Below are 19,045 nucleotides of genomic sequence, written 5' to 3' on the forward strand. Positions count from 1 at the left end.
TTAATAGGCCAAAACAAACAATTCACTTGAGGAAATGCGTATGCCTATTGGATTAAGACAGATCAAGAGTCAGAAAAATTATTTTGTGATGATGATTTGATTATTCACGGAAGATCAGACTAATAAACCACTGCTTTTAGCAAATAATAAGTAAAACATAACTATATTCTTAAAACTTATTTGTTTCATTTTCACAAATTAGCCTAATCTTCAGCCTAATTAGTATTTTACTGGGAGAAGATAAAAGGGGCATTCATCTAGGCCTATTGGAGATAAACTTAGTTAATAACAGCAGAGGAAACAGGACCCATGGTCATTGCTGTCTGCAGGAGAGGTTATATGCAATGTTCTCTCTGATTTTTTGAGGCACTGAGCAAATTTTAGGTCTTGTGAGCGGAAACTTGACATTTATGAGAATTTTGTGCAACTTCCTGCGCTCCTTTACAGTGAACACTGAGGCTGTACCCATACAGTTTTAGACAGTAGCCAATAGGCTATTGTGGCTATTTGAGCTTAACTAGGCCTACCAACAAAACTAATGGTGCAAATCCCATAACATTTCACATGGAAATAGCTTTTGATTTCTATGATATAGCCTACAGTAGCCTATATGTGGTGTTCAATACATTGCATTAGACTTTTAAAAACGTTTTCACATTATGAAGGGCTTGACATTAATTAATGCTTTTTTACTTGGTCTGTAACACCATGGGCCAAGTAGATGACTGTAAACTGCATTGTATTGTGTTGTATGATGCAAGAAACCACTTTACAAAATAAAAATTAATTATTATTACCATACAGACAATTAGACAATGTAGGCTACCCCTCTGCCTATTGGCTTATTTACACATTCAAGCCTGTCTCAAAACACAACACTGCCCCTTTAATTAAGACATAATATTTTTACCTGACTGGCTTTTCAAAGACAGCTTGAAATGTAGCATACACGTTTTGTGCTCTTGTAGGAAGCAGTAACTCCCCATTGCTGACCTATACGTATCTATAACCGGGCTAATAACTCGCTAAATAGCAAAGAATATCAACAAATATGCACACGCGCGGCTCTGCGCTCTGATCTGATCTGAAAAGCGCATTCACTCGCTCGTGGTCTACCCCCGCCTATTGAATTCTACTCCGTTGCGCTCTGGCTCTGCCTACAACAAAATCAAAGAGTCAGTCTTGCAAAGTTAGATTTGTTTTGGTTTGTTGCATTGAAAAGGGGCTGTTATAATGTTGATTCGATGACAGAAAAACGTTGATAGTGCAAACTAATGGGGCGAACTCAGTGAAATTCAATATCTTGCGTCTCTGCATGGCATGATATTTATTCTGGGTGGCAGTCCTGGAGGAAGTGCACGGCCGCGCACGCGCCCAGTTTAGAAGGAACATTGGTTATATGACACCTTTATAAAATATAAACTAGCCAGGCTATTACCTGATCATTTGTATAGGGTCAAAATGTTGTAAATTGGATTCTGTCTATAATCCGGGGTCCACTTATAGAGATAGATGGAGGAGTCATCTTCGTATCTGTGCCACATCCGCCTCACCATTAAGGCAATCTCTATTTTGAAGTCGTCAATTTTCTTCTTCACAATTGACTGATCCCTCCTGATGACCCGGTTGGACATGATTTCAACAGGGTCACCAGGAGGGGTCACCCAATGAAGTTGGAAGTGCTGAAGTATAATAAGAACTGGAGACTGCACCCAAGATGTCCTACCGTTGTTTTCAAGGTAATCTACTAATTCTTGCATAGCCAATACATGGACCCTCCATATCTGGGTTGCATTCGGTTTATACAGACCAAAATTACATGCGCACTAGCACTCAGGGAGTAGTGTGAGCAGCGACAACGTCATCGTCATCCAAAAACATGGCAGACATTGGATGAATATAAAATGTTTATTATTATTTAAATTATTATTATTATTATTATTATTATTATTATTATTATTATTATAAAATGTTAATATCTTCGGCTGTGAGTGATGAATTTTTTTTGGGCCTCAGCGACAATTATTCGAATAATTCAATGGATGTTTTGTGCACAAAGGTGATGACTAAAGAGTCTTATTAGGAATTTTCAAATTGGACTTATCTATGTGGCCGTCTATAGAAATTGCCTTTCTGGGCAGGGCGTCAGTTAAACTGCAGTACCGAAGCAAAACTGTAGGAGCAGTCGAAACCGTGTTTCTAGGCCGGAACCCTGGCCCCTTTAGTTGGAAGTCCCACCCAGTTGACTTCATTAAAATGGTGGAAACCCTCAATGGCGCTGCCTATGCTAATACGGCCTTTTGGCCACTAGAAGACTCTATCATTCTCTATGAGCCCACTTCATTAATAGCCTAATCTTGTCGGTGCTTGTGGCTACCAAGCCTAGAGATGGCGATAGCGATACCTTTCCATCATCCTAGGCACAGACAGAAGTAGACCACATAATCGATAAAGATTAGTCACCCTGATACGTCTTCTTGACATGTTTCAGAGTTATGTTTCATGATGAGGAAAGTTTGCGTTAAATCGAGAAAAACGTTCAGTCAGGTTCCCATAGAATATGAAAATGTAAGGCCTACTAAACTATGGACTTGACCTGAAGGCTTATTGTTATTTCGCGACACCCAATCTATAGGCTTCATGAAAGTAATTATGCATCTTACAGTAGCCTACTGTCAATTATTATCAGATTAGGCTATGGTCACTGAAGAAGGGGTGGTCCATAGGCTATGTGGGTACAGAACATGTCTGCCTATCATGTAAAACATTTACCCTTCCAACCCCTCCAATTTGATCATAATCATGAACTGTGGACATTTCCGAGTTCTCCACTTATATGAGTAGATAATCACTTTATCCATTCTACACTGAGGTGTGGATGCTATTTGAATTGCTTTTTACATAATGTCTCACACTTCTGTCACTTGTAACTATTTGACGAACCCTTTCCATAAGAACATACAATGTAACTACACATAGTAATTGTATGTGGTTCTCCTTTCTATTGGACTTGTAAATCAGCACTGCTCGTCCTTGGTACCCTGTTAAAAACCAAACCTCAAAGGCCCGTTTAGCATCTGTGGTCATTGTAAACCAAAACAGTTCAAAGACTTTGATGTGTTGAAACAGTAGCAGCCTAGTCGGCCTATAGACAGAGAGGATGGGGAGTTCAGTTATAGGAGCCATTGACATTGTGAGTGGTCATCCTCAACCAACCAACCCCCTGTTCTCCTCTCTGGTGGTGTGACCCCCTCGGGGGCCCCCTCTGATAATCATTTGTTTAATTTCACACCAGAGGGCCTTCCTTTCCCTGTCATTGGTCGCCTCAGTGGTCGCCTCCCTACAGGTCCAATTACCAATCATCGATTAGGCCAACCAGGCATGGGGGTCGGGGAATGCTTAATCAGCCATGCCACTCCACTAATGAAAGAGCTGCCTCCTCTATCGCCTCCTCAGGGCTCCAGCCGGTCTCACATAGGAATGTGTGTGTGTGTGTGTCTGTGAGTGTGTGCGTGCATACGTGTGAGCAAGACAGAGAGAGAGCGAGAGACAGAGAGAGAGACAGCGAGAGAGAGACAGAGAGACTGGATTCTTTTTTTTTTTTTTTTTTTATTATTATTTTTTATTTATTCTCTTTTTTTTTTTTTTTTTTTATTTTTTTTTTTTTTTAGTCATTTAGCAGACACTCTTATCCAGAGCGACTTACAGTTAGTGAATACATATTTATTTTTATTTTTATACTGGCCCCCCGTGGGAATCGAACCCACAACCCTGGCGTTGCAAACGCCATGCTCTATCAACATCCCTGCCGGCCATTCCCTCCCCTACCCTGGACGACGCTGGGCCAATTGTGCGCCGCCCATGAGTCTCCCGGTCGCGGCCGGCTGCGACAGAGCCTGGATTCGAACCAGGATCTCTAGTGACACAGTTAACACTGCGATGCAGTGTCTTAGACCACTGCGCCACTCAGGAGACTCTCCAATTACATTGAATGAACTACAGGATAAAATACAAACCCTCCAACCCAAAAAGTCCTGTGGTGTTGATGGTATCCTCAATGAAATGATAAAATATACAGACCACAAATTTCAATTAGCTATACTTAAACTCTTTAACATCATCCTTAGCTCTGGCATCTTCCCCAACATCTGGAACCAAGGACTGATCACCCCAATCCACAAAAGTGGAGACAAATTTGACCCCAATAACTACCGTGGGATATGCGTCAACAGCAACCTTGGGAAAATCCTCTGCATTATCATTAACAGCAGACTAGTTCATTTCCTCAGTGAAAACAATGTACTGAGCAAATGTCAAATTGGCTTTTTACCAAATTACCGTACGACAGACCACGTATTCACCCTGCACACCCTAATTGACAAACAAACAAAACCAAAACAAAGGCAAAGTCTTCTCATGCTTTGTTGATTTCAAAAAAGCTTTTGACTCAATTTGGCATGAGGGTCTGCTATACAAATTGATGGAAAGTGGGGTTGGGGGAAAAACATACGACATTATAAAATCCATGTACACAAACAACAAGTGTGCGGTTAAAATTGGCAAAAAACACACACATTTCTTTCCACAGGGCCGTGGGGTGAGACAGGGATGCAGTTTAAGCCCCACCCTCTTCAACATATATATCAACGAATTGGCGAGGGCACTAGAACAGTCTGCAGCACCCGGCCTCACCCTACTAGAATCTGAAGTCAAATGTCTTCTGTTTGCTGACGATCTGGTGCTTCTGTCACCAACCAAGGAGGGCCTACAGCAGCACCTAGATCTTCTGCACAGATTCTGTCAGACCTGGGCCCTGACAGTAAATCTCAGTAAGACAAAAATAATGGTGTTCCAAAAAAGGTCCAGTTGCCAGGACCACAAATACAAATTCCATCTAGACACCGTTGCCCTAGAGCACACAAAAAACTATACATACCTCGGCCTAAACATCAGCGCCACAGGTAACTTCCACAAAGCTGTGAACGATCTGAGAGACAAGGCAAGAAGGGCCTTCTATGCCATCAAAAGGAACATAAAATTTGACATACCAATTAGGATCTGGCTAAAAATACTTGAATCAGTTATAGAACCCATTGCCCTTTATGGTTCTGAGGTCTGGGGTCCGCTCACCAACCAAGAATTCACAAAATGGGACAAACACCAAATTGAGACTCTGCATGCAGAATTCTGCAAAAACATCCTCCGTGTACAACGTAAAACACCAAATAATGCATGCAGAGCAGAATTAGGCCAATACCCGCTAATTATCAAAATCCAGAAAAGAGCCGTTAAATTCTATAACCACTTAAAAGGAAGCGATTCCCAAACCTTCCATAACAAAGCCATCACCTACAGAGAGATGAACTTGGAGAAGAGTCCCCTAAGTAAGCTTGTCCTGGGGCTCTGTTCACAAACACAAACAGACCCCACACAGCCCCAGGACAACAACAACAACAACACAACTAGACCCAACCAAATCATGAGAAAACAAAAAGAGAATTACTTGACACATTGGAAAGAACAAACAAAAAAACAGAGCAAACTAGAATGCTATTTGGCCCTAAACAGAGAGTACACAGTGGCAGAATACTTGACCACTGTGACTGACCCAAACTTAAGGAAAGCTTTGACTATGTACAGACTCAGTGAGCATAGCCTTGCTATTGAGAAAGGCCGCCGTAGGCAGACCTGGCTCTCAAGAGAAGACAGGCTATGTGCACACTGCCCACAAAATGAGGTGGAAACTGAGCTGCACTTCCTAACCTCCTGCCAAATGTATGACCATATTAGAGACACATATTTCCCTCAGATTACAGCGATCCACAAAGAATTCGAAAACAAACCCAATTTTGATAAACTCCCTTATCTACTGGGTGAAAAACCACAGTGTGCCATCACAGCTGCAAGATTTGTGACCTGTTGCCACAAGAAAAGGGCAACCAGTGAAGAACAAACACCATTGTAAATACAACCCATATTTATGTTTATTTATTTTCCCATTTGTACTTTAACTATTTGCACATTGTTACAACACTGTATATATACATAATATGACATTTGAAATGTCTTTATTCTTTTGAAACTTCTGAGTGTAATGTTTACTGTTAATATTTATTGTTTATTTCACTTTTGTTTACTATCTACTTCACTTGCTTTGGCAATGTTAACACACGTTTCCCATGCCAATAAAGCCCTTAAATTGAAATTGAATTGAATTGAGAGAGAGAGAGACAGAGAGAGAGAGAGAGAGAGAGACAGAGAGAGAGAGAGAGAGAGAGAGAGAGAGAGAGAGAGAGAGGACAACAACAACAACAACAACAACACAATTAGACCCAACCAAATCATTAGAAAACAAAAAGAGAATTACTTGACACATTGGAAAGAACAAACAAAAAAACAGAGCAAACTAGAATGCTATTTGGCCCTAAACAGAGAGTACACAGTGGCAGAATACCTGACCACTGTGACTGACCCAAATGTAAGGAAAGCTTTGACTATGTACAGACTCAGTGAGCATAGCCTTGCTATTGAGAAAGGCCGCCGTAGGCAGACCTGGCTCTCAAGAGAAGACAGGCTATGTGCTCACTGCCCACAAAATGAGGTGGAAACTGAGCTGCACTTCCTAACCTCCTGCCAAATGTATGACCATATTAGAGACACATATTTCCCTCAGATTACAGCGATCCACAAAGAATTCGAAAACAAACCCAATTTTGATAAACTCCCTTATCTACTGGGTGAAAAACCACAGTGTGCCATCACAGCTGCAAGATTTGAGACCTGTTGCCACAAGAAAAGGGCAACCAGTGAAGAACAAACACCATTGAAAATACAACCCATATTTATGTTTATTTATTTTCCCATTTGTACTTTAACTATTTGCACATTGTTACAACACTGTATATATACATAATATGACATTTGAAATGTCTTTATTCTTTTGAAACTTCTGAGTGTAATGTTTACTGTTAATATTTATTGTTTATTTCACTTTTGTTTACTATCTACTTCACTTGCTTTGGCAATGTTAACACACGTTTCCCATGCCAATAAAGCCCTTAAATTGAATTGAATTGAATTGAGAGAGAGACAGAGAGACAGAGATACAGAGAGAGCGAGAAAGAGAGCGAGCGTATGAGCATGTGTCTAGTCTGTATGTGTGACTGTGTGTTTGTAGATGCGCGTGTGGACGGCCATCCAGTGCATACCAAACCAGTAGAAGGTACAGCCTATATGAGCAGCCTGAGTAGCGAAGCCTGCCATGCAATGCTATTGTGTTGCCTAGCAGTGATGAATTCCTGATTGATCTTTGAGACTGTGCCTGGGTGATCAGGGGAGGACCAACCCTCCTATCCACTGGTCCTCATGCTGTCCTTCCCAGCCCACAGCACCCCATGTTCTGGGGAAAGATAATTACTTTTCCATTCATGGTGACACAGGCCCTTTAGGGTTGATGCAGCAAGGAAGGCAGGTTGTTCTTAGCTGTTATTTCAGCTCTGCCTGTTCTGTTCTAACCCCAGGTAATAACATAGTGGTAATAAGTACCCTCTCAATGAGTGGTTGTGTAATGTCTGTATGGATTCTATGCTATGCTATAGTAGTATTTATATATTGTGTACAGAGTTCATGTAGGTTCATCTAAGGTGCACTCTTCATCTTTTATCTGTCCACACCACTCCATCCCTCCATCCAGTACTTGTTACCATATCGGACTGTTTAGACAAAGCACGTTGAACTAACTAAATTCAAGTTAAATCAAGCTAAAGGGAGTGAAGAGCAGAGTCCAGAAAACAGCTGTGGAGAAACAGTTTGGCTGGCCGGCCAAGTCCTCAGTGCTGGGAAATGAGATGTGTTTCTATCCACCGTCACCACAATGAATGAAGCCAAATCAGACTGGTAGAGATGGGAGGCGATCCAAGAGAACTGATTTTTTATGGAAGGCTTTTATTACATCTAACATTTCCCTTTCTGAATTCTGGCACTGTTTCTTTCTAGCACTACAGTGTTCAGTACAGCCCAGAAACGCTTTGGTGACTGTAGTACACTAGACAAGCAGATTACACACAGGCACAGCATTCTCTCCTGTTGCTATCTGTAAGCAACAGGTGTTTGATAATGTGTGAGCATGATGTGTGAAACACAGCTCTAACAATTAGTAACTACTGAATTATCAGTTTGCCAAAAAAATGGGGATAGGGATTACTTCCAAGCATATTATGAAACATTTTTTTGTCGCAAATGGCACCCTATTCCTAATGGGCCCTGGTCGAAAGTAGTGCACTAAATAGGGAATAAAGTGCCATTTGGGATGCAGACAATGGCTTGGATACAGGGTTTCAAATCAGAACACTGAAGATTTTTCTCAGTATTGTTGTTTTAGTTCCAAGAGCTGGTAGGCTTACATGAAGAAATGTGATTTCTGCACGATTCGAAGGGCATTATTATTTTAACAGTAGTGGTGAGGAGGAGAATACTAAGAAGGTAGATGAACATCTCTGTTATCTCTCAGAACATCATGAACCTCAACTGTTATTGCACCTTTGGGGAAAGAGGGAGAAAAAGACAGAGAGAGGGGAGAGAGAAAGAGAGAAATAAAAAATAACATGACCAGAAGGTCTTACTTACACAGTAATGAGACTTCATGATGGCTGGAGCTCTTGTTTCCGCTTGCGTACATTTATCAAATACAAGTAATTTTCTTTGAAAACGCAAATAAAGAAGACCAAGAGGCATTTCACGTTTGAAAACCAGGGTTTCATACTGTTATGCACAAAGAAGTCAAGGCTACTTTGAAAACACATTTCTGTTGCAGTTTAAAGAAGAGACTTGTATTTAAAATGAAAATAAGATGATGTATTATAAACGGGGAACACTGCATATTGAGAGCCAGTGGTTGCCAGATTGGAGGGTTTATTTACCAGCCTGGGCATAAGGCTGTTGCATAAGGCTGTTGCTCACTGATGGTGTGGAGCCAATTAAATTTGGGATCAATATTTCCTCTATCCACCAGAGCTCTGCTGCTTCTTTCTTTCTGCTGCATGCACTGGTCGGTCTCTCTTTTCTCTCTCTCTCTCTCTCTCTCTCTCTCTCTCTCTCTCTCTCTCTCTCTCTCTCTCTCTCTCTCTCTCTCTCTCTCTCTCTCTCTCTCTCTCTCTCTCTCTCTCTCTCTCTCTCTCTCTCTCTCTCTCTCCCTCTCTCTCTCTCTCTCTGAGGTAGCTCTCTCTCTTTCCCCTCTTTCCTCACATCTCTCCACCTATTTCTCTTTTTTAAAATTACTTTCTCTCTCTCTCTCTCTCTCTGCCTCTCTCACTCTGCATCTACTCCTGAGAGACATACATGATTACTGTATCATATCTGCTTTAGGATGCATCAAGGAGTTGCTAATTTGCAAAGCACTTTTCAAGTCTGTATATCATCCACAGGGATCACATTTCTGCTTGCTTTTAAACTATTATTATGGCAGTGACCATGTATTAGTAACAATGTGGATCGATGGCATTATTAAGCAATTGATACCTGAAGGCAAAAAGTGTGGAGGAGACATGTGAGTGTACATGTATCTATTTGTGTGTGGGTGTGTAGCCTTATTTCTGTTTGTGTGGGTCCAGACAGTGTGATCATGGCTGACTGCTTGTGGTTTCTGAGTGAAGAAGTTGCAGTCATTTTAGTAATCATGTGAGGTAGCTCAGTCAGTGAGTAAGCACAAAATGGATAGAATAACAATATCTTGGGAAATATTCTTATCTTCACACTTTAGCATTTCGCGTGTGTTGGGCTTAAGCCTGGCACTGGAGTATAAGAATCACATTACTTTCTCCAACTAGTGTGCTGGGTACTGAGCTGAGCTGAATCTCGTAGAATTGGTAAACGTTATTCCTGGAAATGTACACTGAGTGTGCAAGAGATTATGGTGTTTTCTGTTTTGCTCTAGGACCACCACAAGCGTCACGGGACTCGTCTGAAGTCGGCACCACCAATCTGCCAACTTCTGTCTGTAGCGTCCGAACAGTTTGGGCTACACACTAATATGTCCCCTCTATGGAAAGGTGGGACTCTCACGAACACGTTTTGCTCTAGGACGCCCACAAGCCTCATAAGACTCGTCTGAAGGTAGCCCGTTACCAGTTAAAATAATTAATGGAAGTATGCACTGAAAGTACAAAACATTAGACAGACCAGGTGAATCCAGGTGAAAACTATGATCCCTTATTGATGTCACTTATTAAATCCACTTCAATCAGTGTAGATGAAGAAGGTGAGACAGGTTAAGCCTTGAGACATGGATTGTGTATGTGTGCCATTCAGAGGGTGAATGGGCAAGACAAAATATTTAAGTGTCTTTGAACGGGGTATGGTATTAGGTGCCAGGCGCACCGGTTTGTGTCAAGAACTGCAACGCTGCTGTGTTTTTCACGCTCAACAGTTTCCCGTGTGTATCAAGAATGGTCCACCATCCAACGGACATCCTGCCAACTTGACACAAATGTGGGAAGCATTGGAGTCAACATGGGCCAGCATCCCTGTGGATCACTTTCGACACCTTGTAGAGTCCATACCCCGATGAATTGAGGCTGTTCTGAGGGCAAAGGTGTTCACGGGGGAGAGCAACTCAATATTAGGAAGGTGTTCTTAATGTTTTGTCCACAGTGTATTAGTAATGTACTGGCTTCTGTTCCCCAGTAAGGTTTGTGAATTTGTCTTGTGCAGATAAATGCAAGTGCTTCACGAAGAGGTCTCTGGAGGCTGTTTAAAAATTAATTAAGAGTCATGTTGTCCATGAAGCCGCTTCTTCTCGCTCTTTCTCTAATGGCAATCTTTAATTACGGAATCATACACAGACACACACTGTCCTCTTACTCATCCACACGCACACACTCACTTACACCCAAACATACACACAGTCGCGTGCACGCAAATGCATACGCATACTCACTCATGTACTCACACATACACACACACACACACACACACACAATCTGGAGCGCACCCACAGGCAGGTACCTATAAGTAAAAGGGCCCACGCATCCCAGTGAGAGGCTGGAGCTGTCTAGATAGAAGAGAGAGATTGGACTTGCTGCGATCACATTTTCACAGCGCTGAAGCTGAGCTCCACTCTCTGAGGCATTAAATATGCATGAGGCTGTGCTGTATGAAACTGATACTAAACTGGAGGGCTGTCTCCTGTTCTGCTCACCAACAAATCTCCCTCGGCTCTAATCTGAAGCCGAGTGAGCAAAGAGGGGGGTACACAGTACACATTGCTCTTTGGTGCCCACGGACTGTGGTGCACGGTGGGGGTCTGTGTCCCGCAGTGCTGGCCTACCATGTTAACACACCAGGATAGCTAGCCAAGCCTTTTCCTTTCAAAGCGCACATAGAGGATGACTAATCCTAGAGATTACATGAACTGCTCGTCTCTCCTCTCTCCTCTTCATAGCATGTGTTCTGTACAAATGCAAATGTGTAAAAGTACAATCCTACTCTTCTTTGGAGTTTTGATGTGTGGGGATGGAGATGTGTTTGAATGTGTGTGTGTGTGCGCGCGCACGTACGAGTGTGTGTGTGTTTATGTGTCATTAAATTAATTGTGAGGAAAGATGCCCACAGCCTGAAACAGGTGATGATCCTCTGATGCATCTCTGAATGCACTGGCGCTTCTGTTTACCTCGCCCCTTTTCTCTCTCTTTCTTCTTCTCCTCTCTCTAGCTACTCTGCCCCATCTGCCGCTACACCTTTGTCCCCCCCCTCTCTCTCCCCCCTCTTTCTCTCTCTCTCCCCTCTCTCTCTTTCCTCCCTCTCTCTCCCCCCCCCATCTCTCTCCCCCTCTCTCCCCTCCCCTCTCTCTCTCTCCCCCACTCTCTCTCTCTCTCCCCCCTCTCTCTCTCTCCCCCCTCTCTCTCTCCCCCCCCCCTCTCTCTCCCCTCCAGTGGTGCAGCACAGGGCTATTCTACAGGGAGGAAGTGATGGGAGGCGATGTGTGTGTGTGTTTGACAGCTCACAGTGATGCCCCGGTACAGCTGGGTTCAGTGTGTTTAGTAGGCTGTCAGTGTCCTCAGACACGTCTGCACGGCTAATTATATTAGCAGGGGAGGCTAGCCATTCAGACAGGCAGGAAAACTACTGACATTAGCAGGGGAGGCTAGCCATTCAGACAGGCAGGAAAATTACTGACATTAGCAGGGAGGCTAGCCATTCAGACAGGCAGGAAAACTACTGACATTAGCAGGGAGGCTAGCCATTCAGACAGGCAGGAGAACTATTGACATTAGCCATATCATTACAATTAGCCAGGAAGGTTAGCCATTCAGACAGGCAGGAAAGCAGAGGAAAGCAGGTCATGGGCAGAACAAATTAATCCATATTCAACACCTACAGGTGTTAATGCGAACCCTTCGGAACCCTTCTCCAATTCATCCACAGACTTTTCCTTGAATTCTGCATTTTCATGTTTCTCATGTGCTATTCAGTGTTGAAAGGCCTTACTGTTGATTCCATGTTGTAATTAATTTCAAACTACTAGCTGTTGAAATCATATACATATCTTCAACCTTGGGGTAGAATCAACACCTACCTGGTTACCAAATTCTGCTTTCATTATCCCCTCATATGCAGAGGGCTCAATATAGACGATTCCTACAGCAATGTAATGGAAATTAATGGGAAAGCTGTGAAATCCTCATCTCGGGTTGAAAAGGAGGCACAACACACTATTCCACCCACATTTAATCAGCAGCACACCTCTAGCATATTCCCACAAGAGGACAATTCATTTCAGAGCAAACCTCTGCACCTTCCCCCACCGCAAATCATTTCCAAAAGGAGGCTGGACACCAAGGACCCCTATTTGCATCCTACTGGATAATTTGCTCAGATACATTTTTTGAGGAGTACATTATTTTCCCCATACCCTCAAGCACTGTATGTCTGTGGCAGAGATGGACTATATTTAGGGTACTAGACAGATGAACAATACCACTAAGTGTGGAAGGATAGATGGACCGGGCTGTGGATGGATACTTCACTGTGTTTACATTTTTTACATTTTAGTCATTTAGCAGATGCTCTTATCCAGAGCGACTTACAGTTAGTGAGTGCATACATTTTCATACTGGCCCCCTGTGGGAATCGAACCCACAACCCTGGCGTTGCAAGCGCCATGCTCTACCAACTGAGCTACACGGGGCCCCACTTCCTTTAAGAGTGTGCTCTAATCTCAGCTCGTTACCTGTATAAAAGACACATGGGAGCCAGAAATCTTTCTGATTGAGAGGGGGCCAAATACTTATTTCCCTCATCAAAATGCAAATCAATTTACAACATCCTTGACATGCGTCCCCCTGGATTCCCCCATTCTTACTCTGTCCCTCACCGTTCAAACAAACCCACCATCAAAATTACAGACCGATCATTTCCCTGTCAGTGGGCAAACGTACAAAATCAGCAGGGGACCAAACACTTCTTTCCCTCACTGTAGGTGGTTCTTTTTGCTTTTGGAAAATGCATTCTGTATGCAAACACAAAAAGGCAACTGAAAAATATGCTTTACTATAAATTATCAATACAAAACCGTGAAATGACATAAATATAAAGCTCTCCCTCCTCTAAAAAGAGTGTTCAATAAAGACCCTGGATTCTGACCCTAGAAAAGAAAGCAATCATCTTAACTCAAATGCTAAAGTGACACCTAAAAAAATGGTGTACCTGTAAAAGCTGTCTGTGAAACCTGTATATCTGTAAAACCACTGACTTGAATTACTTCAAAAAAGCTAGACCATTAACAAAGTGTAACTGCTTTGGCCAAAACCATTAAAACCCCTCTCTTGCATGACACATAGATGTTTGAGTCCTCCAACCCCTGTAGAGAGAGCCCTCCACCTTCACATGCCCCAAGTTCACAGCTCAGAGTTTATGTTGGGTCTGGGCAGCTCGCACTCCTTCTCAAAATTGCAGCCGTGCAGCAGCTCTCTGTAGGTCTCTCTGACCGTATCGTAGAGTGGAGCCTGGTGCTTTATATCGGGGAAGTTCTGAGGTGTCTCGTTGAGGAGGAACTGCAGCCGGAGGCCTTCGCTGCAGTCATACAGCACAAAGAGCAGGTTGGCTGCGTAAGGCACGATGCGGCTGGTGCGGAAGGTGCGGCCATGTTGCACGTCAAAGTTGTCAGCAGTCAGGGCCGTCTCGTCTCTGAAGAAGCCCATGAGGGCCAACAGGGGCAGGAGGGTCTCGGCATGGCCCACCTGGATGGTCACGGCCTCAGATACATGCCCAAACCTGATCTCATGAGCAGCCTGATCAAGACGATTGAACAGGTCATGAAAGAGAGTGCAACTGGACTTGCGGTTGATGTCATGACCATAGCCCCTCTTCCAGTACTGTTTCAGGTCATTCTTGTATTCCAGTACTTGGGCGTCAGTCTCATCAAACAGGTTGCACCAGGGGGAGTTCAAAGATTTGATGGCAAACTCATATGAGCACAACAAGAATGTAGCCTCCACCAGATGTGGTGTGATCCGATTGTATGGAACTTGCAGCTTGTCAGCCATCTTCATCTGCACTCTTTTCATCTCTGCTGAGGCCTTGAAGAGGTGGACCTCTTCCAGGGCAGTTTGGTTGTTCTCTACATCCTCAACAAATTTCTGGCAATGGTCAAAGAATCTCATCAACTCATCGTTGATTTTGTGGCTGGGTCCAACTTCGGTCACTTTCCAAAGGTTGAGCAGGCCCTCTTGGAATGCTACAATGCTGTCCACGCATCTGTGTTTAGAGCTAGTGATGAAACGGATATGGTGGGCTCTGAGGTTTTCCTCGGATATCAGAGACGGAAACAATGTTGCCAACCTGACAGCCAGATGCCTATGGTCATCTTGCCCCTTCTCCACAAGCTTGCCATCCATATCGTCAGTGTACCACATTTCCAACTTGGTTTTGATTTAATTCAGCCATTTATCAGTGTTCATTGCCTCGTTTCGAACAAGGTCGTAAAGCCATTGCATCCTTTTTATATTTTTGGTCGTTGGATATCGTGTACTATGCCGAAAAATGGCGGTCACATGAATAGCCGTGCAATCGGTACATCCCGGTTTTAAAAATGATTTGTTTACCGAGAGGATGTCATTAATGAGATAGCGGTTAATCTCCTCATATCTGCCTTTCGTTCCAAAATAATTAGCAATCACAGGTATGTTTGAATTAACGTTAGCATTTGCAACTGAGCAGTATGAAAACCGTGTCAAAGCAAGACTAAATGTCGTGTTCATGGAGGAATTGTAATAAGGGTAGATATACAGTGCTATGAAAAAGTATTTGCCCCCTTTCTAATTTTCTCTACTTTTGCATATTTGTGATAATGAATGTTATCAGATCTTCAACCAAAACCTAATATTAGATAAAGGGAACATAAGTGAACAAATAACACAACAATTACATATTTATTTCATTTATTTCATAAACAAAGTTATGCAACACTCAATTCCCCTGTGTGAAAAAGTAATTGCCCACTTACACTCAATAACTGGTTTGCCACCTTTAGCTGCAATGACTCCAACCAAATGCTTCCTGTAGTTGTTGATCAGTCTCTCACGTCGCTGTGGAGGAATTTTGGCCCACTCTTCCATGCAGAACTGCTTTAACTCAGTGACGTGTGGGTTTTCAAGCATGAACTGCTCGTTTCAAGTCCTGCCACAACATCTCAATTGGGATTAGATCTGGACTTTGACTAGGCCATTCCAAAACTTCCAATTTGTTGCTTTTTAGCAATTTTCATGTAGACTTGATTGTGTGTTTTGGATCATTGTCTTGCTGCATGACCCAGCTGTGCTTCAGCTTCAGCTCACACACGGATGGTCTGACATTCTCCTGTAGAATTCTCTGATACAGAGCAGAATTCATGGTTCCTTCTATTAAGGCAAGTCGTCCAGGTCCTGAGGCAGCAAAGCATCGCCAAACTATCACACCACCACCACCATGCTTGACCTTTGGTATGATGTTCTTACTGTGGAGGCAGTGTTTGGTTTTCGCCAGGCATAATGGGACCCATCTCGTCCAAAAAGTTGACTCAAGTTTGCCAAAAAGCATCTGGATGATCATCAAGACTCTTGGAAGAACGTTCTATGGACAGATTATTCAAAAGTATAACTTTTTGGACGACATGGTTCCAGTAATGCCTGGCGAAAACCAAACTCTGCATTCCACAGTAAGAACATCATACCAAAGGTCAAGCATTTTACATTTTACATTTACGTCATTTAGCAGACGCTCTTATCCAGAGCGACTTACAAATTGGTACATTCACCTTATAGCCAGTGGGATAACCACTTTACAATATGTTTTTTTATCTTTCTTTGGGGTGGGGTAAGGGGGGGTAGAAGGATTACTTTATCCTATCCCAGATATTCCTTAAAGAGGTGGGGTTTCAAGTGTCTCCGGAAGGTGGTGAGTGACTCCGCTGTCCTGGCGTCATGAGGGAGCTTGTTCCACCATTGGGGTGCCAGAGCAGCGAACAGTTTTGACTGGGCTGAGCGGGAACTGTGCTTCCGCAGAGGTAGGGGGGCTAGCAGGCCAGATGTGGATGAACGCAATGCCCTCGTTTGGGTGTAGGGACTGATCAGAGCCTGAAGGTACGGAGGTGCCGTTCCCCTCACAGCTCCGTAGGCAAGCACCATGGTCTTGTAGCAGATGCGAGCTTCAACTGGAAGCCAGTGGAGTGTGCGGAGGAGCGGGGTGACGTGAGAGAACTTGGGAAGGTTGAACACCAGACGGGCTGCGGCATTCTGGATGAGTTGTAGGGGTTTAATGGCACAGGCAGGGAGCCCAGCCAACAGCGAGTTGCAGTAATCCAGACGGGAGATGACAAGTGCCTGGATTAGGACCTGTGCCGCTTCCTGTGTAAAGCAGGGTCATACTCTCTGAATGTTGTAGAGCATGAACCTACAGGATCGGGTCACCGCCTTGATGTTAGCGGAGAATGACAGGGTGTTGTCCAGGGTCACGCCAAGGCTCTTCGCACTCTGGGAGGAGGACACAACGGAGTTGTCAACCGTGATGGCGAGATCATGGAACGGGCAGTCCTTCCCCGGGAGGAAGAGCAGCTCCGTCTTGCCGAGGTTCAGCTTGAGGTGGTGATCCGTCATCCACACTGATATGTCTGCCAGACATGCAGAGATGCGATTCGCCACCTGGTTATCAGAAGGGGAAAATAAGAAGATTAGTTGTGTGTCGTCTGCGTAGCAATGATAGGAGAGGCCATGTGAGGATATGACAGAGCCAAGTGACTTGGTGTATAGCGAGAATAGGAGAGGGCCTAGAACTGAGCCCTGGGGGACACCAGTGGTGAGAGCACGTAGTGCGGAGACAGATTCTCGCCACGCCACTTAGTAGGAGCGACCGGTCAGGTAGGACGCAATCCAAGAGTGAGCTGCGCCGGAGATGCCCAACTCGGAGAGGGTGGAGAGGAGGATCTGATGGTTCACAGTATCAAAGGCAGCAGACAGGTCTAGAAGGACAAGAGCAGAGGAGAGAGAGTTAGCTTTAGCAGTGTGGAGAGCCTCCGTGACACAGAGAAGAGCAGTCTCAGTTGAATGACCAGTCTTGAAACCTGACTGGTTTGGATCAAGAAGGTCATTCTGAGAGAGATAGCAAGAGAGTTGGCTAAAGACGGCACGCTCAAGAGTTTTGGAGAGAAAAGAAAGAAGGGATACTGGTCTGTAGTTGTTGACATCGGAGGGATCGAGTGTTGGTTTTTTGAGAAGAGGTGCAACTCTCGCTCTCTTGAAGGCAGAAGGGACATAGCCAGCGGTCAAGGATGAGTTGATGAGCGAGGTGAGGTAAGGGAGAAGGTCACCGGAGATGGTCTGGAGAAGAGAGGAGGGGATAGGGTCAAGCGGGCAGGTTGTTGGGCGGCCGGCCATCACAAGTCGTAAGATTTCATCTGGAGAGAGAGGGGAGAAAGAAGTCAAAGGATAGGGTAGGGCAGTGTGAGCAGGACCAGCAGTGTCATTTGACTTAACATACGAGGATCGGATGTCGTCAACCTTCTTTTCAAAATGGTTGATGAAGTCATCCACAGAGAGGGAGGGGGGGGGGAGGATTCAGCAGGGAGGAGAAGGTGGCAACGAGCTTCCTAGGGTTAAGAGTGGTAGAAAGTGGCTTTAGCAGCAGAAACAGAGGAAGAAAATGTAGAGAGGAGGGAGTGAAAAGATGCCAGGTCCGCAGGGAGTCTAGTTTTCCTCCATTTCCGCTCGGCTGCCCGGAGCCCTGTTATGTGAGCTCGCAATGAGTCATCAAGCCACGGAGCAGGAGGGGAGGACCGAGCCGGCCGGGAGGATAGGGGTCAAAGGATGCAGAAAGGGAGGAGAGGAGGGTTGAGGAGGCAGAATCAGGAGATTGGAGGGAGAAGGATTGAGCAGAGGGAAGAGATGATAGGATGGAAGAGGAGAGAGTAGCGGGAGAGAGAGAGCGAAGGTTGCGACGGCGCATTACCATCTGAGTAGGGGCAGAGTGTGTAGTGTTGGAGGAGAGCGAGAGAGAAAAGGATACAAAGTAGTGGTCGGAGACATGGAGGGGAGTTGCAGTGAGATTAGTAGAAGAACAGCATCTAGTAAAGATGAGGTCAAGCGTATTGCCTGCCTTGTGAGTAGGGGGGGACGGTGAGAGGGTGAGGTCAAAAGAGGAGAGGAGTGGAAAGAAGGAGGCAGAGAGAAATTAGTCAAAGGTAGACGTAGGGAGGTTAAATCATTGATGAACTCTCCAAGGGAACCTGGAGGGCGATAAATGATAAGGATGTTAAGCTTGAATGGGCTAGTGACTGTGACAGCATGGAATTCAAATGAGGAGATAGACAGATGGGTCAGGGGAAAAAGAGAGAATGTCCACGTTAACTAGTCACCCATGTCCCGAATTCCCTTGAATGACTCTGGCTACCAGTATGTAAAAACATAACACAAATGCAGGTTATAACTTACCCTTAGCAGCTACTGTTAGCTAGCCAAGTGCAACGCTAGCCACTGAATCGATTCAGCCAGTTCGCGTCTGTTCGCTAGGTCGTTCCAGC

At 44.3% G+C, this 19,045-nt stretch overlaps 1 protein-coding gene across 1 annotated transcript; it reads right to left on the reverse strand.

Moving 5' to 3' along the window:
• Positions 1 to 13,879: 13,879 nt before the first annotated feature.
• LOC311100792 (multiple inositol polyphosphate phosphatase 1-like) lies at positions 13,880 to 14,909 on the reverse strand (the record flags this gene model as incomplete). Its single annotated transcript, XM_084141754.1, has 1 exon — positions 13,880 to 14,909. The coding sequence occupies one exon, from the start codon at positions 14,907 to 14,909 to the stop codon at positions 13,893 to 13,895; it is 1,017 nt and encodes a 338-aa protein (XP_083997880.1). The 3' UTR covers positions 13,880 to 13,892.
• Between the last annotated feature and the right edge of the window lie 4,136 nt (positions 14,910 to 19,045).

The sequence above is a fragment of the Coregonus lavaretus genome (genome assembly GCF_964263955.1).
Source record: "Coregonus lavaretus genome assembly, chromosome: 25".
In the NCBI taxonomy this organism is placed as follows: Eukaryota; Metazoa; Chordata; class Actinopteri; order Salmoniformes; family Salmonidae; genus Coregonus; species Coregonus lavaretus.